Here is a 26,900-nt window from a genome sequence, read left to right on the forward strand (position 1 = left end):
GAAAAATAAAAAGAGAGAAGCCCAATTCATCTTATATTTCATATGAGAGAGAGAGAGAGAGAGAGAGAGAGAGAGAGAGCCCAATTGCATTACAAGAACAATAGCTAGGAAAAATAAAAAGAGAGAAGCCCAATTCATCTTATATTTCATATAACTTACTGAATATGAATTAGAAAACAGAAAAGTTAAAATAACTAAAATATAGGTCCCTCCCCCTTCATGAATACTGGAAGAGGATAAAAAAAGTTTGTGCAACTTAAAGACAGCGTGATGATGCGTCCCTTGCCCGTGTGGCACAGATCCACTGCCTTGGGGTCTCAAGATCATCGCCTATAACAGTCGGTACATGCCAACTGCCCTGCTCCGATTCCTGCATTTTTACACCTCCACACAGAGAGCGGTTAACAATTCATGAAAAAATAAGGTACATCGAAGGAAAGAAACAAAGATTGTCGATTGATTGAAACTTGAAAGGTTCACCTGAATGACAATTGAATAAGGTGGAGGCATGCGGAGTTCAGGCCGACCGTTTGAAGTTGCCAATCGAACCTGCCAAATATCACCAGAGGCAAAAATATCTTCTTTCATTTTTGAACGGGTGTTTAAGGCAATAAGCATGAACGAGTATGCACAATTTCTTTGTTTGATGAGAACAACATAATACTGCATGTCTGCACTATGTAAAAAATTCGAAAACAAGTGTCCGAAGGCTAGAGAATTGTGGTCTCTGTTGGAGTTTGTCCCACATCAATTAATTATCTCCTCCAAAACTAGTATATGAGCTTGGGCGGCATCTTGATGAGGACAACAAAAACTAATAAATTGCTAGATGAGGGTATTTTGGTAGTTGCAGAGACTCTAATCAAGAGTTGCATGGTTCGTACAAGGATTGGTAGATCAAGGGTCATCCATAGTAGTTTGGTAGTTAAAGGGTCATCATTAATTTAGTACTTGCATTAATATTCATCTAGATGCATTAAACACATGTTAGTTTCATTCATACATCTTTTTGGATGTATTTATTAATTAGGTTCATTTCATTTGGAGTTCTAGGAATTAGAAGAGTCTTTCCCATGGATTATAAATTGAGATGTAATCTTTCATTTGACATAGAGTTGATTAATGAATTGAGTTTTACAAGGCTAAGGCCATTGTAATTGGGGTTTGGGCAGCGGTCCTTCCTTGCAGAAACCGCCTAACCCTTGCAAGGGTGAAGCACCTCTATCTTTTTTTCTCTCTCTTTCTTCTTTGCGCACACTTTTCTCCTTCTCATTCTCATTCTCATTCCTCCCTTTCTTCTTCTAAGTGCACTTATCCAAATAACATTCTCATTCCCCCACCCAAAACCACCATGATTCCACTTGTTGGCGGCAATATTCTGAGTGTCCTAAAACCGTCCTACATCACCTCTTCACTCCTTGCCAATTGGTTTGGAGTTGGATGCTTTAACATGGTATTACCCTTGTTTTGCACTTTTGCGATAAGTGCATAGTTGTTTGTTGCGATGGATCGTTTGTTTACCTCTCCACATGCAAGTCGGGGGTCGCACGTGCGGTCCGTGCGGAGGATTGTTGGAGTTTGTCCCACATCGGTTAATTATTTCCTCCAAAACTAGTATATGAGCCTGGGCGACCTATCCACTCCTTGCCAATTGGCTATTCATTACGTTGTTTGAGGTACCATGGGTTTTCCCATCTAGCGTGATGGAGATCTTCTGTTTGCTTGGAAAGGGCTCAAAGCTAGGAAGGGAAGATAGAATTGGAGGATGGGGCCTTTGGCGATCATGAACCATCCAGAAGGAATAGAATTAGAGGATGTTTGATTAGCCTGATTTTCTCCCATTGACAATTTACAGGGTGAGCCTTGAGACCTTTAAAACGAATGGTTGGAATCATCAAAATGAAACCTTGGTGGCTCCAGATCTCCTCATGCGAGAATCGCACGAGAGGAAATCACTTGAGATGATTCAGGTTCTACCAACATTTAGAAAATTTTCATCCATACGGGGAAAATCATATTCTGATTAAAGAAGAGACAATACCTGATGTTTCTCTTTAAAGAAGAGACAATACCTGATGTTTCTCTTTCCATCTCGGGAAGAAATTAGTCCCCAGGAGTTGAAACAAGTGATCCCTCATCTCATCATTTGTCACCAGCAAACAGTTACAACTAACAGCCGCAAATAACCAGTACCTGTAAGCAAAGTGATGTAAAGATCAATATGAGAAGTATTTTAATTTGCCTGAGGAAAGTTTTTGCAAATGCGAGTTTTGATCTTAGCAACACTTCATGTGCAGGTCATGGAGCTTTCGAGAAAACATAATGTAAAAAATATATAACAATTCTCCATAAAAAAAATGTTCTACAATCAACATGAAAAAGTTGAAATACAAGCCCTCATTGTCATCTATAGTACAATACAGTACCACAAGTCAAGTGGCGCACTATTTTCCCCTCACGTTCCTCATAATGAAACAAACTGTGTTTCATGCAACATAGTGTAGCCTATGTATTGGCAGTTTGTAACCATAGGTCATAAAATGATGACTACCGTTAGCCAATATATGAACCTGTAAATGATAGATACATATCATTAGCCTAGGCACTCACTCACACATGCACCTATCCATAGAAAAGGAGGGTGAGAGAAAGAGAGATGTTGCAAGAGCAAGCAAAGCAGATGTGAAAAAATCATTTTCAGGATTACCATCGAGAAATCATTCTAGGAGTAATAGCTAACCAATATCTCTTCAAGAAAAGTGATCTTACCAATCATCATTTGAACCTCGAGGAGTAGCATAGAGCGCGCCAGACTTATTCCAGCTCTCTAGCAGCTTCTTATTCTTATCATACTGGGCTGGACCACCAGTAACACGGCTTTTATGCAGCACTACAAGAGGTAGTCTCTTTGACGGGCTCATTCGCTGCAACTGCCGTACAACAGAATTAAGCTACAACCAAAAGAAACAAGTAAGAAATCTAGCAATGTGATTCCAGCATAGAAGAAGATATATAACCCTGCTCAAGCTAGTGATCAGCAACCCTGTTACCTGGAAAAAGTTGAAATCGCGTTGACTGACAAGCCCCACATTTGCACCATCTACAACTGCATCGAATGGACCATGCTGCTGAAGCCACTCCTGAATGAGTGCACCTTCTAAGTTAGTCAGAATTCCACTGACAATGTTTTATGCATTGATTGCCTGAATCATAAACAAGCAGCAACTATCGGGCTTTGACAATGGCATTTGAGCATCTTCAACATTTTAATCATGTGTATTTACAAGCCTAATAGTAACTTCACAGCTATTTGAGCAGACAGCATAACTCCACCCAACCAAAAAGAGCATTTCAACCATTCCCAATTGTTGATCAAAAAAACCCATTCCCAATTGACCAAGGAAAGTATTCAAGTATGAGAGAGGCAAATGTTCCCCGAGTGTAGGATTACATAAAACATGAATTTTTCATTAGCAAAACTTACTGACTGATCAGGAACTTACTGTATGTGGCAAGCTACTTAGACTTTCAGCACCCAACTGCAAAATTGTCCAACACCTAGCGCTTATTCATTAGTCGCTTTTCTAACATAGCATAACCTTAATTTAATTACTTCAGTTCTTATGTGGATGAGAGTGGGTGGGGGTGATGCAAAAAAATGCAATAGAACTCAGTTTAAGTTCATTATTCGAAATTTGAAGCCTTAGCCCTTAGAAGTACAAATCATTCTTGCAAGCAGAAACAAGCGAGTATCTATGGTCCACCTCCCAAACATCCTGATAACAAAAGTAAATTCTTTTTCATGAACTTTCCAATGGAGGGGCCGAGGGGGTTTTCCACAATGGCTTCCATGTAGGTACAAGATTGGATTTTATAGATCATCCTTCAATTTACAAAGCCCAATACTTTACTAGTCCACTGGGTTTTGGGTCTTAATTTGCGTCGATAACCTTGAACAAGAAATATTTTAAACCACTTGGACACGAAAAAATGCATTTAAGAATCACGTAATCAAGTACCAAAGAAATGCATGCAATGAGCCAGTCTACCAATATTTTCACTACTAGACATATATATGATATATGAACCATAAGAATCCATTCCTAAATACCATGCATCTCAAATAACTTTGTGTTGAGTGTCCACTTTAATTATTAAGAACGAACCAATTAACCAGGAAGATAGTGTCATAACCTGAAACTGCAGGAAATCACTCTTGACCTCTCTTTGGCAAGCCAGACTGGTCAATGAAGTAGCAAAGTTTTCAGCCTCTTTAGGATCAATATCAATGCAAATAAGCTTCTCTCCACAAGATTGGCAAACCCCCTTCTCATCCATGTGTGTCCTTGCAACTCTCCAATTCCCACTCCCCAACCACCCCTGCCCATGCCACCCCCCTCCTCCCTTCACAACCCCTTCTCTCACCTTCTCCACATCCCAACTCACCCCCCCAACCTTGACAGCCCTTTCTGACATGAACCAATCCTCCACTACCCCAGCAGTCTCTTCTGCAACCTGCCTCACTGCTGCCCGCAAACGATGCATCATTTCATAAACCCTATCATCCCTCTTAGCTTCAACACTGACATTCAAAAGAGCCACAAGCTCAGACTCTTCGGCCAAAACCCCGCATTCCCTCATATGGGCATCAACCTCATAAGCCTTATCAGCCATCCCCTTGCTACAAAACCCAAACAACGCGGGCCCGTATGACCTCAATTTCGGCATCACACCACAACCCTTCATCTTCTTCACCAAATCAAAGGCCATTTCTGGGTCCTCCTTGGCCAATGCCAGCCTCGCCAAACTTGTGAACGTAGCCTCGTTCGGAGCAACCCTGTGAATACCCATTTGCTTAAATATCTCAAAACCCCTCTCTAAACCCAACTTCACCAAATCCTTATCCAATTTCTCACTCCCGTTGCCATTTCCATTACAAGAAGAGCATAAATACAGCAATACATTGTAATGGTGTTGGGACAGAGGAATACCATTGGCCCGAGCGTCATCGTATAGCCGGAGGGCTTCGGCAAGGTCCCCGTTCTTCGAGCAGGTGTCCAGCTTCCCCCTAAGCTTGCCCTCGGGGGAATCGTAGCGGGCTTTCTTTGACGACTTGCTCGAAGAAGGCTCGCGAATAAGGGCGGCGGCGGCGGTGGTTAACAGGTGGGTCGGTTTGTTCATAGAGAAACGTTTGTTGAAACAGCGAGTTCTAGCATTTATGGGGTTCAGGGAGTGGTAACAGTGGTGGAAAAGTGAAGGGTGGAAGCGGGTAGTGGAGTATGCGAAGAGGATTGGGGTTTTGGCGAAAAAGGATACACAGCCAGCGCGCAACAACAGCATCACTGGTTATATAGGCTTGTCTGTGCTTACAGTAGAATTGTTGTTGGTTCAATGGAGGATTTTGCTTCAGGAGAAGAGAGGGAGGAGGAAAGATAACAGAGAGAGATAAGTGTAGAGATAGAAAGAGACACCTTTGTTTGGAAGGAAGAAAACTCGAGCGAGTTCTCTGAAACGGTGAGGTGAGATGGGAAGGCCACCGGAGACGGGCGACCGGTACGCTAGGTCTCGCCGTAGCGTTGAGCTCTGCGTGTATTTCTCCCACTCCTTTTTTGCCTAAAATACTCCACACATTGTACGTGGCTATGTGCAGTAATTTTATCACTTTTGCCCTGAAAATTAATACTACTTACATTAGCGTTTTTACCCACTGGGGACCAAATCCTAAAAAGTAACATACTACTCTAGTTTTTTTCCCGGCCTATGCTAATTGATACCCTTGCAAGGCTCTGTAATTTTTGGTAAGAAAAAAAGAAGAAAGAATACAGTAAAGGAAATAAATAATCTAAAGGCATATCGATCGGACAAGGAATTTTGATAATTAGATTAGACGTGATTAAATAAAATAAATAATGTTGATGAGTTATCATTTTACAAGATAGAGAAAATGAGTGAAATGAGAGGTAAAAAGTGAGAAAAAAAAGTAAGAAAAAGCCACGTAAGAGAGAAATGGAAATAAAGACTAGATTTATATAAATAATCAAGATTCTTACAACATTAATGAAAGAAACCTACAAAAAAATCAGCTCAATTTGATATCTACAAGAACTCGATCTAAGAGTATCCACAATACTATAATTAAAAATAAAAAGTCTTTAAAGTTAACAATATCTGTGCAAAATATGGCTCACAATGCAATAATCAAACTTAACAATCTCCTTAGAAATAATCAAATTTTGGGTTTTGAATAACCAAAACTAGCAACATTTTGACAATAACCAAATTTATTAGATCCTACATATTCTCAATCAAATGCATCAATCATTATACAAAAATGTTCTATCTCACTTCCTTTTTCCTCTCACTTCTTTTCGAACAATATTTTCGAAAAAGAAAATATTTTACTAAAAAATTATTTTTGTTTTTTAGAAAACTGTTTTTTTAAAAGAGTTTTTTTCCCAAATAAAGTTTCAAAAACTATTTTCTATTTCTAGTAAATAGTTTTTATTAGTTTCAAAACTATTTTAGAAAATTTATTTTCTACTGTTCACAGTTTTTAATTTTTTGTAGTTTGAAAATATGATGTGATAAATTTTGGTTATCTAATTTTGATTATGTCATTGTAGACATCTACATTGCTAATCTTAGCAATCTCTTAAATGAATAATCAAAAGCTGATGTGACAATTTTTGGTTATCAATTTTTGATTATAGCATTGTGGATACCCTAATCATCTAAGTTTTCTTTCAAGTTTAGACCCTTGAACAAATATTTAAATTTAATGAACAGCTCGGATCGTTTGTTTGGAACACATATTAGGCTCCACATCGTGATCAATGCTCGATCTGTGCGCAATTTATATGTGTCAATAGCAAGGTTCATACTAAAAATGCCCAAATTTTAGGTTATCTTACATTTTCTCCTTCTCTCTCTACTTCCCTCTCAACCCTAACTCTCAACCTCTTTTCAAAGGAGCATTGATTTCATTTTCTACCTTTCAAGATGAACGGAATTAATCTTGCTTATCAAAAAAAAAAGAGCATTGATTGCTAGATTATTTTTTGTAGGTTTCTCTTCATCATTAATGTTGTACAAATCTTGGTTATTTATATAAATCTAGTCTTTATTTCCATTTCTCTCGATGTTTTGCACTCTCTCCTTCTCCATTGTTTTGTTCTTCTTTCATGGAGGGGTAGACCCATAGGCTTGGTCATGGGATGATTTCTACTCCATGACTCAGGTGTTTTAATGGCTTCTTACATATTTGTGCTTAATTTTGGTTTGTGAATTGATAGAATACTCTAATCTTTGATCTAAATTTAGGATTGTTAACTTCTTTGATTCCTTGGCACACATAATGCTCAGAACCATGAAACTCTGTGTGCTTAATAAAATGCCTAATAACAGGTGAGATGAGTTGTAGATGAGAAACATAAAACAGTCTAAGTTCGGGGTGGCGTGAACCCCTAGACCTCGTCTTTGTTAAAATTATCATTAAAGTTATTTTCTAGTCAAATTAGAGGTAGAGAGAGAATTCCACCAAATCAAACTTCAAAGGTTTGTCGTCCTAACACCGGAACCCCTACGTAAAACAAACCTCCTATTAGTTCCATTGCTTCTCTGTGGATTCAATCTCTGGCCTTTCAAGTTTACTATCCTATCGAAGGCCTAGCTCTGAGCTGGAGGCTACCACTTCTATGACACAATGCTAGGTCGCAAGCATTCATCTCATAAAAGTGTGCAAGGTCCAAATCTATATAACAAGACATGATTGGTTTTGAATCCAAAAGAAAACCAACGTTCCCGATGTATCCCTTGTATAAATTTCCACCATTCGTTCTACAAAATGGGCTTTTGGTAAATACCCAATCCATCCAAGGGCTGTACTAAATGCCATTTTGGTAAAAATTTGATTAGATTCTCAAATTTTGAAACGCATTGGAAACCCTAGCCGTACCATCACCCTCCCTCTATCTCCCCCTGACCCCCTCTCCCTCTCTCAACTCTCTCTTTAATCGCTCTCCTAGCACCACCGACGGGCGCGATGAGTCACGCAACCACTGTAGTTCCAACAGTTCCGAACTCAATCCAGGTAACCTATTCTCTCTCTCTCTCTCTCTCTGATGGCCTGTTCTAGCACTGATATACATCCAGTCATACGTAGAAAAAACAAAACTCACTCGCATTTTGTGTGTGAGAGGCTGGGTGCGGTTCCATTCTTTTAAATGCATTCCAGGTGTTCGATGAAATTTTTGATTTGGCCTGTCTGTTTTTCTTGCTCAGGCTTGGAGGAGGGTTTATGAATGAAATCAACTGGCGTGTTTGTGTGTCAATTGTGTCCTGTGGTTGAATTTTTTCCTTCCAAGTCTACGAGAGATATATGATAATAGTCATCAACTAGGTTGAATCGATTTTGCATAGGCTATTGAGGTTATGAGTTCTTCAGATAAAAATAGTTGGTATCCTGAACTTTAGGCATTTATTGGTAAGTATCGGCGAATTGGCTTTGATCGAAAGGAATTTACTATAAAATCGTAGTTTAGTTTTGTGAATGAAATCAATTGGCTAGATTGTGTATCAATTGGGCCGTCTGGTCGAATGCATTGTTGAAATGTTGCTTTGGTTGTGAGAAATATCTGATAATTGTCATGACTTGGGTTGAGTCAGGTTTAGGGTTTCCCTTTTCTGTTTTTTTGTTTTGCATAGGTTATTGTGCGTATGAATTATTCAAAACAAATAGTGGTATCCAGAAATTTCAACATTTCATTGTATTTATTGGTGAATTGGCTCTGTTTAAAGTTTAAACGAATTTACAGTACAATCGTAGTATTGATTCACATGATATAAATCATGGCAAGTGAAGCAGACCCGCCCCCTGCTTCATTCACTTAGTTTTTTTATGTGTTTGTTCTGAAAGGTAGTAACACTGGTGCATAGTTGTCAAAAGCACGCCTAGGCGCACGCCTAGGCGCCAGGCGAGGCGAGGCGCACCTGTTGCGCCTTGAGGGAGCTCAGGCGCAGCGGCTTCAATAAGGCGCAGCTAAGGCGCAGGAGGCGAGGAAAAGCGACAAGGCGAGAGGCGCACGAAAAGCGCGCTTCTTTTAAAATTTGATCTCAGCCCTAGGATTTTGAAGATCTAACTCTCGCCGTTAGATTTGAACCAAAAAAAACACAAAAGGGTTTCAGCCGAGTGCCTCTCTCAGTCGATCTCTCGCCTCTCTCACTCGATCTCTCATCTCTCATTGCTCTCGATCTCTCATCTCTCACTGCAGACAACCTCTCACTGCCGACGAGCTGCCAGCGAACTGCCGACGATCTCTCACTGCTGCTGCCGTCGGTTGATCACTGCTGCTGCCGTCGGTCGTTCACTGCTGCTGTCCTCGATCTCTATCTCTGCTTCGTCCATCTCTCTGTCTCTCGTCTCTCTCCTGACCTGAGGTCTCTCTCTCTCGTATATCTTTCTAAATTTCTAATATATATATATATATATATATATATATATATATAATATGTATGCTATTAGTATATGACTGAAATTCTGAGAAGGATATTTATTCTAATATATATATGTATGCTATTAGTATATGACAGAGAAGGAAAAAATAAAAATAGGAGAATAGAAAACAGATGGCTGATTTTGCCCGATAAAAATAAGAAATACGTATGTATTTGTGGCTATTTGACATTTTATGAATATTTTTATGTATCTTTTGGATGGTAAACTCATTAGCTTGCTTGAAATATTAGTGTGCTATTTTTTTCTATTTTTTTCCGCATATGTGCACCTCGCTTCAAAAAGGCGCGTGCCTCGCCTCTCGCCTCTCGCCTCAGGCCCAACAGGACTTTGCGCTTCGGTGCGCTTTTCGCCCGTGACAACTATGCACTGGCGGTCCGGCCTATTAACTTGGTTTGCAGTCCTTTTGACTCCTTTGAAGTCAAGGCTGGTTCCCATTCCGTATATTCTGACGAGAGAGTTGGACATTTTCAGCACCAAGTGAAACATGTAGACCTTTGACAAAATGAAGGAGGCCCTGGAACCCAAAGAAGTGGGGCCTGAGAATTTTTGGAATCTGATTTTTAATACAGAAATGAGTTTGATTTGGTGAAACAAACTCATACTTTAAGAACCCACTATGTTCACATTGCATTAGGTCACAATGACCAAAGTCAGACTCTACTGCGATTTGTTTGCAAATGCAATCTATTCAATTACCCACACCAGCTTTTAGTTTTTCCATTCAACTTTGTTTAGCCTTCTCATGTTTAACCTGTCTGTTAACAAGCCACTTTGCGTGTGGTTACTTGGTTGTGGCAAAACTAGGTGCGTTGTCAGGTCTCATTATAGTTTTCTCCCCCTCCTTTTCTCAGGTATCATTCGGTGACGTTACTGGACCTTTTTTGGAGCCTAACCAAGGTAGAAGTTTACAATTTCTATTTAGTTGTTATCCTATCGTTGCCCTGTTTTTATCGAAAATAGATATTTGGCTCTGATTTGTAAGCCTAAGGATGCTGATTGAAAATATAGAATGAATGTTAGTGAGTTTTGCCTTCGCTAACCCTCTAATATGAAATTCACTTTTTCAAGTCAAGTGTTGCGATGAGCTTAAATAGATTTCTACACAATTTTTTGATTTGCGCAAAAGCTTGAGTAAGAGTTAGAGTCTTGGAGATGCTCTAACTAGTAATCTATGTCCTTAGGTTCATTTTAGAAAACACTCATTTCATGTTACTGCTCTTCATCTTTCGTCTACTTTATTGAGAGTGATGTCATTGCTGGGTTTGTTTTCTTTCTTTTTGGGTACATGAAGTAGTAGAATGGTTAGAAGTGCGCTATGTCGTAAAGTTCTCTATTTTTCAGTAATTCTCTTATTTTAGTCTTTTTTTTAATGACCTTAGTGAAAGAGGAGGGCTGGCTTAGGATTACTTGAAACTGTTTTGGGATGCCACCTAATGAGAGCTGGTAAAGAGATGACTTCTTCTTCTTAACAGACAGGGACGACTGGCATTCTTTCAAGATCTTCTGTATGTGTGTGTGTATATAGAACTTTCTACTATGGCACAGGCCCTATGTGGACTTTCTGATATAGGAAATTGCCACCTATTAAGTGGTATTTCTCTTTTCCTTTGTTTGTTAAACTCCTATTCTTTGAGGGTGTTTAGATTACACTTAGTCTTGAATCGGTTAATTTTTTGGGTATGATTCCTTCTGGTACTCTAATTTTTTTTCTTTGATATTTCCTTATTTCCTTTTCATGTCTATAACATTAATGTTTGTTTGAATGACGTACGCGCATCTATCTGGGTTTTAGCCCCTGTTTCAGCTTGATAGCATTTGGGGACAATGATATATTATTGGTAGCATTTGGGGACATGATAACATTTGAGCACGGTATTAGTAGGGAGGGAATTAATTCAGCTACGTAGTACGGTATTAGTAGGGAGAAAAGTTTACCCCCTATCACTCCTATTCATACTGTGTCTATTTTCTGAAGTAGGCTATACCTAGAGAGTCTTCTACAAGCAATTTCGCCGACATATTTCTTGATTGTATCTTCCTATGCTCAACCGTGTATAGTATTTTGTTTGACCAAAGTTTGATTCATTTGAGATTTCAGGGGAGTTAAAGAAAGTGCTTTCAGGGCGGACGGAACTACACCACGAGGATCAAAAGCTGTTGTTCCGTAAAAAGGAGGGGGATTAATTCAGCTTTCCCCTTTATTTGATATATTCTCTTGGTCATGGTATTAATTCAACTCACCTTACATTTGCTACCATTTCCTATTCCAAAGTCGTGGACTCAAACGAGATATTTTCTCTCTTGGTCTTGGACTCAAACGGGATATATTTTCTGACCTTTCCTATTCCAAAGTCTCTTCCTATTCCCAACTCTAGCTGACCTAATAAATGGGAGGGAGAGGGTTTTTCCTCTGTTTTCGGTAGTAAAAGCCCTAAAGAAGTGTATGTCGATGATAACACAAGTGGCTTTGATAAAGAGGGTCAGTTTGGATGTGCAAACTGGTGTGTATTTTTTGAGAAACTGAAATATTATTTTTCATCACCATTTTGCACGTATGATTGAAGGGGAGTGCACACCATTTCTCTCATGGAAATTTGACTGTACATATAAGATCCTTGAAACACACACAAAACAACAGGATACATACGTGGTTCGCTAAAATCGGGTATTTTAGGTTGTCCATAAGTTTCCCTATCTATTCTTAAACTTCATTTTGTTTTTCTTTTTCAGATCCGTAAGGAATTGGTGGAGCATTAATTAGGGAAAAAGCAGGTTCCAATGTCCAAATTTCTCATTGTTCGATCGTACGTCTCTTAAAATCTCATTATGTCGTCTCTTATATGTATAAGCTCATGTATTTTTGGAAAGAGAACAAAAGTTTAGAAGATGGGGCATTTATTGAGTCTATATACAAGTAGTAGATTTATGATGAGTTGATTGCATGTTTTAGTTCTGGGCGGTATTTGCTTTCGAAAATATTGATAATACTGGCTTTACTCCTTTGTTTTTTTCAAGTACGTCTGAGGAATCCATTTTAATTGAAATTCTCTCATAATTTTATTTGAATTACTTCCAGGCGTGATTTAGTGGTAGCGTCAATGCTGTAGAGCGGTAGAGGTCTGGCCTTGAATACTTTTCTAGGGTACGCTTCCACTTCTATTTTTTTAAAATCGGGGGTATTATCTGCTCTAATGAGATGCTATTTGCGTTGGAAGCTAATATGTCTGTAGCTTTCTTACAAAGTTTTGGTTTGACTCTGATAGGATGAAGATTTCACGGGTGGAAGGTTGGAGTTATTTTATTGTTGAAAGCAGCTTTGTTGGAGCTTTGAAGATAGACAAAGCTTCATAGTGAATGTGGGTGTTTGTTAAAAGAAAAATGTAACTGTTATCATGCGGTTGGGAATCTATGACTTATGAATTCAACTATTTTGTGGAGTACAATTGGTTAGTTCTCCATGTTGATGTTATAGGTAAGTTTGTTTGTTCTTCATGTTGTGTTACTCTAATGAGTGGATGATTTATATGGTTACCAATTTTTATTCTTCTTTTTCTGTTCTGAACAGAAGTACTAAAGTTCTAGCAGAAGGGTTGCCTGTTGTGAAGTGTCGTCTTTTTTTTGAGGGAATTTGGGTCGGGGGTTGGCATGGAATATGTCTTCTTTCTTTTTGGCCTTTTGTGAGTTTTTATTTTTTGCTTGCTGATAGAATGACTTTCTTGCTTGGTTGGAACTTGGAAGTCTATTTTTCCTAAATTTGACTGCAATTTTGTTATGATGATTGGCTTCAATTAGTTTAGAAACTCAGTTGGAGCTCTTCCTTTTCTTTTTCTTTTTTTCCTTTTATGTTGTTAATTGTTGTTAGAGTTGATGTTTACCAACTTACAGGCATTTATTAAGCTTTAATCTGTGCAGATAATGATGAATTTGGGTTTTATTTATTAGGTTAATATTTGTTGAGTACGTAATGCAAACATGTTGTGCGGTGCTTGAAGATCACGGGCACAATCGTTCAGGATTAGAAAATTATTCGTACTTTATTTGCTAATTCAAGTTAAACAGGTCAATAAATATACTTTGATTATTGTTTTCCAAATAGTTGAATTTGTTGAGCAGGAGTTGGTATATTGCAAGCGAGTCTATAATTTATTTGTGTGCGCTAATCGTTTGAGCCGTGTCTTTAGGCACAGGCATTCGCTAGTACACTTATGTGAGAGGAGGAGCAATGCTCCTACAGCAGAGTGATTTTTCCCATATCTCCTCGTCATCATTGGCGTTGAGTTCATGGAAGGAGAAAAAATACATTTGATTTTTTTTCGAAACGAAAATGGAAAAAATGCAAGAAATTAAACAAAGGAATTCCTTTATGTATATGTATGTGTGTTAAGGGTAAGTTAGTAATTATGGATAATTTCTTGTACATTTCAATCAAATACATAGTAGAAAATATTTTTTGTTCACTTCGTTTTATTTCATTTTTTTCTTTCTAGTATAATTTGTGTTATCAAACAAACTCGAAACTGTGTAATATTGCTAATTTTTTTCTACAAATATTTCATTCTAAGTCTGTGTCTGGATTACTTTTTTTTTTTGAATTTTGAATTCTTAATTGTGAACTATAGATATGAATTGTGTAAAACATATTGTAATCTCTCAATGTGATTGGGTAATATGTGCAGCACCAAACCTTTTTATTTAGTTTTTTTTTTTTGTTAAATATATGGAGTTGTAAATTTGTTTATCAAATATTTTTGTACTAATGATTGCTCGTGCCTGACGCAACCTGTTAATGTTGACGAAATTTTTTGAGTTTTTTCTTGGATATTTTCAAGAAAAACTAATTATATTTTACTGTACCAACACTAATTATATTTTAATATTCCAAGCTTAAAGAAAGATAAAGAATTTTATATTTTCTCTTCAATGTAGACACAATTAGAGAACATAAAAAAATGTTGATTTTTCGTTTCTCTTACAAAGGTTTTAGGTATCCACACAAATCTTTTTTCAAAGGAAAACATATATGAATGCTCTGAAAATGAAAATACCATTTATATGCGAATATAAATTAGGGAATGTTGAAAAAGGCAACAAAATAAATCTAGTGAACATTGAAATTGGAAACAATTGGAATTTCCCAAACATAATCACAGCCGTATAATTTATTTGGTGGACGGGTGGATTTATAAGTTATTTTACCATCCATCATAAGCATAGGATTTCTGGTGATGATCCTAGACCATTAGATTTATGATGGTACATAATATTTAAAAACTACGCTCGGTTATTGTATAGATATTAACCCTAATGTAGACACCCCAATTTGGGCTTCCAGATTAGTTTACTTACGGTATTTGATTCCCCGATGATGAATTGGATCAAGAACACTCCGGGAATGATAAGTGTTTGAGCTTTGAGTGTTTGCAAAACCCTTGAACCTAATCCTATCCTAAAAGGCCAAAAACCCTACTAACGCACGCTGCTTCCAGACCTTCGCGCGATGGTCAAACTGCCAGGTGGTGGTCAACAGTCAAAGCTTGGCTGTTGACCATCGTGCAATAAACTGACTCCATCGTGCGATGGTCTGCCCCTGACCAGTGGTTGGCCTTGCACGGGTAGCTCGGCCTTAGGTCATTATTTTGTCTTCACACTGTTTATGGGGTGTTTTATTAATTTGTAAGGCTTTTTAGCCGTTAAACTGTATATTATAACTGCTTAGAACTGCTATATAAACTGCTTGGTTTGTCCTGGGTGTGCACTGGTCCTTCCAGAGCCCAGAGGGTTTGAGAATAAGAGCTGTGGGTTTGAGCTCACTGGCGTGCGCGTGTCTTAGAGTTGCGCGCGCAGGAGTGAACAGCATGTAGTGACTTGTTCAGTGCATGCTGGTTTCTTCCTACGCACGTCACTCCAAAACAGGGGCTTCCCAGTTTGTTTAAACTCCCACAGCAGTCTGTTCTCATCCTATACTAACTGTTCATCCATGCTATCATTCACATCCTGCAAACGTGTTACAGCTTTAATCCCCGTTAAACTGTTCCCCCACCCTAATTGGCTAAAGAATTGATTAATCAAACAGAATCGCAAACATTTTTCGCAAATGCCTAAGTAGAGACCGATCTCTGGATTGGGCGAGAGGGGTGTCATAAAATCCTTTCCCTCTCGTAACCTGGCACCTGAACCCAGATATGGTTATGACGGACTGGTGCCTTCACCTTTTTCAAAAATCAAACAGCGTAGAAGCGCGCTCATCGATCTTCAAACCCAAAAATCAAACGGACTGAACCCAGATATGGCAAGCGTTTCAAGTTTGGTTCCTTAGGTGTCGGACCTTCAAACCCAAGTGGTGACTCTGAATTGAGCGCTCGTTTGCCAAAAGAAGCGCGCTCATCGATCCGCCCATTTTTTCCGGGCACGCTGCCCACAGTGGCAACTCTGCTGGGGATTTCGAATCAATCTTGGTCTATACTTAGATTTTAATACGCTTGAGAAAAATCCCACAAAAGTTTGTCAAAATAGTGAGCTTCGCGCTGCTAAAGAAAGGATCAGTGATTTAGCAGGACCTCGTGTCCGGCCATCCTAACTGGGGCTTTTCCGATTGTTCTCTCGTGTAGTTTCTTTTAAGTATTGGTTAATAAAGAGAGCAAAATTTGAAAATGCATTTGTGAATTTGCGATTCTATTCCATTAATTAAATTCTTTAGCATATTTATATGCATCGATGTGGGATAAGCCTCGTTGGATCGTTTTGGCAATCCGGCACGATTTACCGGAGCCCGGAGACCCCAAATGACCAACAACCTTCGACGATGATAAGTCATTCTACCGTTCGACTGTTGCTCTGCGATTACGCGGGCAGCGGGAGGTATATCTTGGCTTTAGTCCGAGGAACCCGTTACAAGCCAAAACCAGTCTTTGCATATACAAAGCACTAGCACTCTTCAAACTAGGACAGACACCTACAGGGTAAAATCTACTTGCATTTAACCCCCATAAACTGTCTACGTGTTACTGCTTTCCCTATCGCATGCACTGTACATACATACCGTTTTGCGTAGGAGCATGTTTAGGGCGGCTTCTAGGTTGTCTCTCTTTCGAGTCTGTCTTATACTTATTAGGACGTTGCCTAGGCCCGATGAAGAGTCATGCATCTCGATGGTGCACGTTGCTAATTTTCAAAGTCTTTAGATCAACAAGACTTTGGGAAATCAAAACTTTTTAAGTCTTTGTCTAATACCCAATCGAGGTTTCAAACAGAAAACAAGGAACAACGGAGAGAATGCCGTGATGCTTATATCACCTTGGTTATCGTGCGCAGCACGTACACCGTTTAGGCTATGTCGCTGTGTCGCCTATGCCGCCCCGGTTCCAGTATCATGTCATCTACACCGAGTTGTTCCAAGTTCAAAGTTGAAACTTCAAGAACGGAATAGTCAAAGGCTTAGACTATTTTGACATCTCTTAGTGTTAGTCGATCTATTCAAAGGATTCACCCTCGAAAAGAAATTCTGAGGATTTTGGCAGCGTTTGAACATCATGAGACAGACTCGTCTGTAGTTGTAGAGTCTAAGAGGACACTGGCGACGATGACATGTACATTGCATTCTTCTTGCAATTAACTGCTGCTGCAGGAACGTCACTGAGCTTTCAATTGCTTTACTGTCTAGTTTGGAACCATTGCACCGAACAAGAGGGTACCGAAAGGAAGAACTAAACCTACTTGGGAACGTCTTCAGAATCCGGTTCAAAGACTTGTCAGGCTAGATTCCCCTTCAGTCGCAACGGAGGCTTCTCCAGGATCATTATTGGCCACCCTACAATCGGGTTCGCCATCGATATTGCAAAAAGCCACACTGCCGGCTTCCCCATCTTCAGCTTTTTCATCAAGCTCCATTGAAAAACCTGCGATGGCAGATCAGCCGCAACCGCTCACTCTGGAAACCATGTTCATAAACCTCCAAAATAGTATCACTGCTATGCAGCAAAGGGCTACTCAGACAGATGCTAACATCACTCGCTTGAATGACCTTATCAACACTCGTCTTCCCCCAGCACCAAAAGAGGAAAGCGAGGACGATGAGGATGTTCATGCAGATCCTGTCTTTATCGAGGATCCAAACCATGTAGGGTGTCTCATTGTTCATCCCGTTCCTACAGAGGCTCGTGCGCCTGCTCCAAACCTGAACCTTGCTATTGTTAGGCCTATTCAAAACCCTGACATGGCAGCTCTCATGGCCAAGGTGGCTAAGCTGGAAGAAGCTGTCTCAAAATCTGAGAAGATCAACGCAGGAGGAATTGACCTGGATCGTTTCTACCTATACCCTAATGCTAGGCTTCTAGACAAATTCAAGATGTCTGACTTGGTTAAGTTCAACGAGAGCGGTGATCCCAAGACTCATCTCTTTGGCTATCATGCTGCAGTGAAGCTGCTGGGTGTGGAAAGTGAGGCTATGTCTCACCTGTTCCCACAGACTCTCTCTGGGCCTGCCTTCCATTGGTTTCTGTCACTCGACATCTCCAAAAGAAGAACTTGGGAAGACATTGGGGCTGCCTTTGTTGCACAGTACAATTACAACTCTCAACTCAAGATGACTACTCGTGAGTTGGAGTCCACCAAAATGGAAGCAAAAGAGTCCTTTACGAATTTTGTTAAGAGGTGGAGAGCCAAAGCCGCTCTAATGACTAATCGCCCGAGCGAGAGGGATCAACTTCATATCATCTCCCGTAATCTTCAGCCAGACTATGCCAAACATCTGGTTCTCGTTCAAGCATCAACCAACTTTGAGACTTTCTTTGAGTCTGGCCTAGCCATTGAGGATGCGCTGCAGAGTGGAATTCTGCCTAGGGGAGAGCCCTCCTCACAGAAAGCTAAGCCGATGGCTTACTCTGGAAATAGTAGCACGCTGTTTGGTAACAGCAACTACTCCAATACAGCTACAAGTGGGAGCGATGCTCCGGCTTTCGACCCCAATCATACAGCCGATGTCAATCAGGTTCAAAACGCCCAAAGTTACCGGGCTCGAACCCAACCTCGAAATATCTCTGTCTTCGAGGCACCTCTGTCCGCAGTGATGGAAAAGCTCATCAAATCTAGACATCTCAAGCCTTTGACCCCAACCTCCCCACCAAAAATCCTACCTACTGGTTACAAACCTCACCTTTTCTGTGCCTTTCACCAAATGCCTGGCCATCCCACTGACGCGTGCTATCGTCTTCGAAATGAGATTCAAGATCTCATTGACAATGGCACAATTCAAGTTCCACCAAAGCCCAATGTCATCACCAACTCCTTGCCTCAATACAACTCTGACCCTCTAGTTGGTCAGATATCTATCATCTCTACTCAAATCAACCCCAAATCCACCATATTCAACCCTAGCCTTTATATCGTCCCAGAAAGTCAACCCAAACCAATCGTATCCATCCTGTTCAAACCGGAGATTAACATGATGGCTGTAGATTGGGCAACTGAGGTCTTCATTGCCGACACCTGGATTGACGGTAATGAGGAGCTTTCAAAGGAGCGGACTGACGGGCTGAGATCCATTGTTCATGGGAGCACTAAGTAGGTTTGGTCGAAGAAGCTGAGGAAGCCGAAATGCTGTTGCTTGGGCTTGACACCTGCTAGATCCCACTTCTCTGTAAGGAAGCCAAGGGTAGCTTGTAAAATTGCATTTTCAAAGTCACGTCTATTTTGCATTGACACTTTTGAGTCTGAGTCTGACACAGTGTCTGTCAAAGTGTCTAAGTCTAGCTTTGAGTCGGAGTTTATGCCTTTTGGCCCTCCATGTCGTAGCTTCTATTTTTAATTCGAGTCTTTTGCTGTGCTTGGCAACCCCGAGGGGCTTTCTTTTTGATATGCATTATCTTGCTTCTAAGTACTTCGCTGACTTTTGAATAAACTGTGTCGACCCTGATGACGAAGGGATAGATTTCAATGGAAAGATCCCCAAGGAAATGTGTTCCCTCGCCGAAAGGGAAGAGGAAAGGCATGTTCAGCCTATTAATTGAAATTGTAGTTTTCAATAAACTTGAAAGATGAGGTAGACCCCTCAAATGGTTCAAATTGGTTCAACGTTGTCCCCAGATAAGCATTGCGCCCGGTCAGACAGGCTTGAAGAGTTCATCGACATCTTGGCCTGGTCTCTCAAAAGACACGCCCGGCGTTGATCTTAAGATAAAGGAACATCAAATCCCACTTCTACCGGACGCCAAGCCAAAAAGCAGAAGCTTAGAAGGTTCATCGCCTCATACCATGTTCAAGCTTGTAGGAATAGCGTTTCGCCAAGCACAAGTTAGAACATTCAAAAATGGCCTGGAGCGAGGCATGTCAATTGAAGAACTCTGGATCCTTGCGTTATCAAAGCCATTCTATTTGGGGCTGCAACCAAAGATCATCGACCTTGATAGCAACAAATTCAATACATTGGTTAGCATGGATCAATTCAAAAGCCTTTTCCTTGAGAGAAGCTCGTTGGGCTGAAAACCCCAAGGGTGGGCAGTTCCAAGCAAAAGTTAGAGCAACCTGCTAGACTAAGAACCTATGAAGGTGGTCTAGGCAAAGTAATAGGCAATATTTGAAAGCTCGCTAGACCGAAAACCCGAATGGGCGGTTCTAGGCAAAAGTTAGAGCGTAAAAGGAGAGGTAAAACACACGAGTGAACTTTAGCCTGAACTACGTTTTGACCTGATTCCCCAGAATGTGGGATACGTAGGCAGTCTCTCTTTGAGACTTGGTCACAATCTATTAATTGGATCCAAGGCTTTGGAGCATCATCGTGGTCGAGAACAAGATAAGCTTCATCTATGCAGAAGAGGAAAAACTTTTTGTCTTTCAATTTTATTGCAAACTACTACTTCAATTTCAAAGCTGAGCAAAAGACAGTAAAGTAATGGGGCTCAGTGGTAGTCCTTAAGCATCGTTGTCCTCGTAGGAGCCGCCCTTAGCTTGCATCTACATTGTCAATTTGTGCCTTTTGTTAGTATACATCTTTTGAATATTGTATATCAAATGTTTAAAGCAAGAAAATTCTATGCTGGAATCTCTTCTGTGGGATAATGCAAGTATAGGGGAATGCCACACGCCGCTTTCCTTATCTTGTTTGCCATGGTAACCATTAAACACATGGCCTTGCCATTCTACTCTACTTGCACTTGGAATGCATTTTGGGGGATCAAAATTCAACCCAATCCACAACGGCTCGATCATTAGACTGATGATCAGCCCATCTAAGTCAACGACAGCCGGTCCTGTCCAATTTCTCAACAGTTTGATCATTCTACACACTGATCTTTCTGTCTCCAAATCAACGACAGCTGGTCCTGTCCAATTTCTCAACAGCTTGATCATTCTGCACACTGATCTTTCTGTCTCCAAATCAACGACAACCGATCCTGTCCTATCCACAACGGCACGATCATCCTGAAGTATGATCAGCCGATCCTGTCCAATTATCAATGGCACAATCATCCTGAAGCATGGTCAACCATATCATCAACAACAGTCAACCATATCGTCCGTTTCAATCATTCAACGATGGTCAGCCGTATCATCAACGACGATCAGTCATATCGTCCGATTAATCCTCAACAGTGGTTAATCCTTCAACGATGATCAGCCACATCATCAACGACAGTCAGCCATATCATCCGACTCAGTCATTCCCGATGGTCAGCCATATCATCAACGACGATCAGTCATATCGTTCGATTAATCCTCAACAGCGGTTAATCCCTCAAAGATGATCAGCCACATCATCAACGACGATCGATCATGTCATCTGATTAATCCTCAACAACGGTTAATCCCTCAACGATGGTCAGCCACATCATCAACGACGATCAGTCATATCATCCGATTAATCCTCAACATCGGTTAATCCATCAACGACAATCAGTCATATCGTCCGATTAATCCTCAACAGCGGTAAATCCCTCAACGATGGTCAGCCATATCATCAATGACGGTCAACCATATCGTCCATTTCAATCATTCAACGATGGTCAGCCGTATCATCAACGACGGTCAGCCGTATCGTCCATCTCAATCATTCAGCGGTGGTCAGCCATATCACCAATGACGATTAGCCAAATCGTCTTTTCAATCCGTCAACAACAATTAGAATATCGTTCGATGGTCCACTCGTCCACAACTAGTTGTTCCTCAGGAGAGTCCGCCTCGGCCTGCCTTGAACAACTGCCTTAACTTCAGTCTAGCTTCAAGTGCATCTTTCAGCAGCCTTATTGCTCTGTCTCGGATGGTCTTTGATAAAGAGATTGGCTCTGATTCCCAACAGATGGAATTCAACCTGCCTGACACGACCTGTCCGTGTTTGTTGGAATGCTTTGTACCGAGGATAGCTTGATCCCCAGCAATGATGGCCTGCCCCATCAACATCTGCAAGACAGCCTATCCTGTCCAAATTCGATCGACAAGCGGCAACTCACTCGTCCACTTCTACTTCCATCCCCGACAATGGATTGCCCGTCCATTCCACCAATCAGGTTCCTTAAGTTTACAAGTCTACTTTGCTAGTATCCTTTGTTCTGGATTGCCTTGAGGGGTGTCTAGAAATCTTTGACGTTACTTATACCAAGTCGATGGTGCTTCAATTGCTGTCAAAGAGGGGCTACTGTAGACACCCCAATCTAGGCTTCCAGATTAGTTTACTTACGGTATTTGATTCCCCGATGATGAATTGGACCAAGAACACCCCGGGAATGATAAATGTTTGAGCTTTGAGTGTTTGCAAAACCCTTGAACCTAATCCTATCCTAAAAGGCCAAAAACCCTACTGACGCGCGTTGCTCCCAGACCTTCACGCGATGGTCAAACTGCCAAGTGGTGGTCAACAGTCAAAGCTTGACCGTTGACCATCGCGCAACAGACTGACTCCATCGCACGATGGTCTACCCCTGACCAGTGGTTGACCTTGCATGGCTAGCTCGGCCTTAGGCCATTATTTTGTCCCCACACTATTTATGGGGTGTTTTATTAATTTGTACGGCTTTTTGGCCTTTAAATTGTATATTATAACTGCTGAGAACTGCTATATAAACTGCTTGGTTTGTCCTGGGTGTGCACTGGTCCTTCCAGAGCCCAGAGGGTTTGAGAATAAGAGCTGTGGGTTTGAGCTCACTGGCGTGCACGTGTCTTAAGTTGCGCACGCAGGAGTGAACAACATGGAGTGACTTGTTCAGTGCATGCAGGTTTCTTTCTACGCACGTCACTCCAAAACAGGGGCTTCCCAGTTTGTTTAAACTCCCACAGCAGTCTGTTCTCATCCTATACTAACTGCTCATCCATGCTATCATTCACATCCTGCAAACGTGTTACAGCTTTAATCCCCATTAAACTGTTCCCCCGCCCTAATTGGCTAAAAAATTGATTAATCAAACAGAATCGCAAACATTTTTTGCAAATGCCTAAGTAGAGACCAATCTCTGAATTGAGCGAGAGGGGTGTCATAAAATCCTTCCCCTCTCGTAACCTGGCTCCCGAACCCAAATATGACGGATTAGTGCCTTCACATTTTTCAAAAATCAAACAGCGCAGCAAGCGTTTCAAGTTCGGTTCCTTGGGTGTCGGACCTTCAAACCCAAGTGGCGACTCTGAATTGAGCGCTCGTCTGCCAAAAGAAGCGCGCTCATCGATCCGCCCCTTTTTTCCGAGCACGCTGCCCACACCTAATTTATTGTTTATTGACCTTTCAATGACTCTTCAAACTAATTGATTCCTTTTCGAAAGTCCAACACTCTCTTCCAAAATTCTTAAAACTCTATACAAGAATTCAATTAATCGAACACATACTAATAGAATGAAAAAATATTTCGAATGCTTTGATTTATAGTGAAGAAAACAACAAAACAGAATAGAAAATATCTCAACCATTTGCATGCATTAGTTCTAAGTTGGTGAATCTGTAATTAACATAATGATCTTTTTATTTTGAAGAAAAAAATGTGTATTCAAGGTACCTGTTGTGTGCTATACTATACAGTACTGCATGTGATGCCCTGCCCCTTGGAGTTTCAAGTAGTGGTCGATCGGCCTGAGGGCGGTTGGGACCCATGTGAGGGCTGTCTAACCGATGACTAGAGAGGTTAGCTAGGGGTGGTCCCACATCTCTTGGTGAAGGGTAAGTTGTGTGCTATAAATAATATATAGTCATCCTACTTTGTACAAGGCCTTTTAAAGCCGTGAGAGTGTCAACGCCTATTGGAACTTACAGTTAAGCGTGCTCGTTTTGGAGTAAGCCAAGGATGGGTGATCTCACTAGGAAGTCTAATGGAGTTTGGTGTTCAAAGCGGACAATATTGTACAGGGCGGGAGCAAGTCATTACATATGGTATCAGAGCATGTACTAACTGGAAATGTGGGACAGAATCTCGACCCCATACGAGGACGTGTGTTTCTAAGTGGGAGAGTTTGTGACGCCCTCCCTTTGGGAGTTCCAAGTAATGGTCGACTGGCCTAAGGGCAGTTGGGACACGTGCAGGGGGTGTCTGACCAGTGACCAGCGAAGTCAACAGTGAGTGGTCCCACATCTCTTGGTGAAGGGTACTAAGTTATGTGCTATAAATAATAGATCGTCATCCTACCTTATACAAGGCCTTTTAAAGTTGTGAGGGTGTCAAAGCCTATTAGAACTTCACAGTTAAGTGTGCTCACCTTGGAGCCTTCGAAGGATGGGTGACCTCATTGGGAAGTCCAATGGAGTTTGTCAACAAATTATATAGAGTTCCACCAAAACAATGCAACCCCATTGGCAAATCACCATTTCCCTAGCTCATCGCCAGTGGTACTGACACCGACCGATGCTACGCAAACACTTTTTCCATCCCTTTTCGTCCTGGGTTCTATATTTGGCATGGGAGGCGTGGGTTCAATTCTGATTCTTTAGAGTGTTTGTTGGGTACTCCCATGGTTTAATATTTGGCAGAAGGTACATATCACCAGCCTAGTTAGATCTCTAGGAGAGTACTGTTTATTCCTGGTGGGGTAGAGGTTGAAATATTCCATGGTGAGATTCAAGTGTTCCATTTAAACATGGTGCTATATCTTCCTCACCTATACATGGAAATAATCCTATAGTGGTCTTAACAGGTGATAAGCATCCGATAATGCAATATAGAATGCGCTAGTTATCTAGTTTTAGTCAATTTTGTCGTTAATTAGTTGTTTTTAATTACTTTTACTTGTAAGGTAGTTTAGATTTGTTTTGTAGGAATTTCCCTAATAAAAGGAGGTTTAAGTACCAAGGCAAGGCATGGCGAAGGCAGAGCAAGACCAAATTCTGAAGATAAGTGGTTCGGCATCGATAGACTCGGCCATCTTCCATCAGTACCGAGCTGTCTAGCACAAGTCTCTAACACCTTCGGCATCGGTAGACCAAATGCTCTCCCATCGGTACCGAAGCTCCTAGCACAGCGGCATACCATGATTGCCATCGATACCGAGGACTTATGAGGGGATTTTCAGAGCATCTTTTGAGATATTCCGTGCGCGAACCTTGGAGTATAAAAGCCCGTGATGTCACTTATACAAAAAAACTTTTTTATTGCACAATTCTAGATCTACAGTAGATTTACTTGTGTTTTTTGAATTGTTCTTCATTGTTCTTCATTTTTCAGCACTTTAATTTTAATTTTCTGCCTTAGTTAATTAGATTTTGCTATTGTTCTCTTAATTAAAGTTGTAGACAATCTTCCGATCTATAGTTTAATCTAATTTTCTTCAAGTCTTGTTATTTCAATATGCTAAGTAGATTTTTGCTTGCTCTTATATTCATAGATATGTGTGAGTAATTTTTCAAGGTTAGGTCATGGGGTGATTAACACCTCATGACTCGAGTAAAATTGCATTTTTCACCATAAAGTTTGAATCTTTGGTTCGAAAATCGATGTGAAGTTCGGGTTTGTTTGTCAAATTGCCGAGGTGTAAACCTTCTTGATCATGTGTAGGTAAGAGCATCGCCTACTTACCACACATGATGCTTGGAGCTCTGTTGCTCGAGACGTTTGCTAAATGAATTCTAGAGCTTGCTTGGTAGACGAACCATTTTATCTTCCGGGTTGAGTTTCTCAAACCGCGTAATTGGGTGAGAAATGTAATTGGACTTGAGTCGTGAGTGTTAGGATTCCCTAGACCTAGCCTGCCTTTTTATTAGTTAATTCGCTCTTAATTTAGCCTTTTTAATTTCCACCGTAAAGTAAAACAAAGTTAGCTGTCTAAAGGTCGAAAACCATGCTTACTTCTACAAATACAGCAAAGCCGTACTAATTATTCCCGTGGGTACGATCCCGGTCTTCCGGATTATTATGCTTCAATTGGACGCTTATACCCTACGCTTGGGGTGATCTTATTTGATATCGACGAACGAAGCATTTTTGACACCATTGCCGAGGATTTCTTATTATGACTTTCTTGGAGGTTCGACAAATCACTGTAAGTATCCCACTTTCGTCTAGTTGTAGTAGTTTGGTAGTTTATGTGTTAGTAATTCATATTTAGTTTGGTGAATACCTCTAACCTGGTTTCATGTCAAACCTGAGGTGTAACGAAGTCAGGCTAAATATAGAGATTGTTCTTAGTTAGTATAGATAATTTAGTTAGTTAGCTTAAATTTAATTGCATTGCTTAGCTGAGGTGGTGGCTGTAACGACCCGGATTTTTGATCCAATTTTTTTTATACAAATTTATATTGTTAAATATATAATTCAATAATTAATTAGATTTAATAATTAAAATATATTATTATGTGTACAATTGATATTATTTACACTATTGTATAAGATATATATTTATACTTTAGATATACAGGGAATCAAAGATTCATATTCATCTCTTATCTTATCTAAACCCTAACTAGAACTCTATTCAAACTAACTCTTCACTTCTCTCTCTCTCATCCTATATATATACGCGTCCACATACATTCTCACCCTATACATACACGTGTCCACATACATTCTCACCCCATACATACATGTGTCCACATACATTAAAATTAAAGAAAATCCCACCAAATGCGGCACTTGTCTCCTATCCCTCTTATTATTATCAGTATTCCTCTCCTTCAATCTCCTTCCATATTCCACCACTTTCACACTTATCCTCTCACCTTCTCACTACCTTATTCTCTCTCATTATACATATCCACATAAAATTCAAAAAATTGAACACCAGTATATTATTTCACTCTCAATTCTATTGTTGAGTCTAAAATAGAGAGAGAGAAACAGATTTCTACATAAAATCCCTCCGTACATCATATTCAGGTTTCCAATCAATCACTACATCACCAAGCATTCACAAACCACCTTCCAATCATTTCGAGTCAGTCCCAAGTCCCTTGCTGCCGCCGCCGTCTTTTTCATTTTACCGAAATCGT

General features: G+C 40.4%; 1 protein-coding gene and 2 long non-coding RNA genes across 4 annotated transcripts; 2 read left to right on the plus strand and 1 right to left on the minus strand.

The window, feature by feature from the left end:
- Nucleotides 1–124: 124 nt before the first annotated feature.
- On the minus strand, nt 125–5,627 carry LOC131327167 (proteinaceous RNase P 1, chloroplastic/mitochondrial-like). Its single transcript, XM_058360189.1, has 6 exons — nt 4,195–5,627; nt 3,051–3,140; nt 2,770–2,951; nt 2,073–2,193; nt 481–549; nt 125–370 (listed from the first exon to the last, which is right to left on the minus strand). The coding sequence occupies exons 1-6, from the start codon at nt 5,338–5,340 to the stop codon at nt 257–259; spliced, it is 1,722 nt and encodes a 573-aa protein (XP_058216172.1). The 5' UTR covers nt 5,341–5,627; the 3' UTR covers nt 125–256.
- A 2,247-nt stretch (nt 5,628–7,874) lies between these two features.
- On the plus strand, nt 7,875–11,181 carry LOC131327085 (uncharacterized). The gene is made up of 3 exons (XR_009200167.1): nt 7,875–8,089; nt 10,366–10,411; nt 10,894–11,181. It is a non-coding gene; the product is annotated as an uncharacterized LOC131327085 (long non-coding RNA).
- Nucleotides 11,182–11,191: 10 nt separating this feature from the next.
- Nucleotides 11,192–13,089, plus strand: LOC131327084 (uncharacterized). Of its 2 annotated transcripts, none has more exons than XR_009200166.1 (4): nt 11,192–11,738; nt 12,245–12,322; nt 12,591–12,656; nt 12,778–13,089. It is a non-coding gene; the product is annotated as an uncharacterized LOC131327084 (long non-coding RNA). The 2 variants fall into 2 exon arrangements; XR_009200165.1 differs by having other exon boundaries at nt 12,245–12,318.
- The last annotated feature ends 13,811 nt before the right edge of the window (nt 13,090–26,900 follow it).

Source organism: Rhododendron vialii, chromosome 5a (genome assembly GCF_030253575.1).
Source record: "Rhododendron vialii isolate Sample 1 chromosome 5a, ASM3025357v1".
NCBI classification, from domain to species: Eukaryota; Viridiplantae; Streptophyta; class Magnoliopsida; order Ericales; family Ericaceae; genus Rhododendron; species Rhododendron vialii.

Coding starts and splice junctions, on each gene's coding strand:
- LOC131327167 (XM_058360189.1), bottom strand. CDS start 5,340: ATGCTGTTGTTGCGCGCTGGCTGTGTATCCTTTTTCGCCAAAACCCCA. Junction 3,141..4,194: donor GTGATTTCCTGCAGTTTCAG/GTTATGACACTA, acceptor GCACTCATTCAG/GAGTGGCTTCAGCAGCATGG. Junction 2,194..2,769: donor CGAGGTTCAAATGATGATTG/GTAAGATCACTT, acceptor CTTTGCTTACAG/GTACTGGTTATTTGCGGCTG.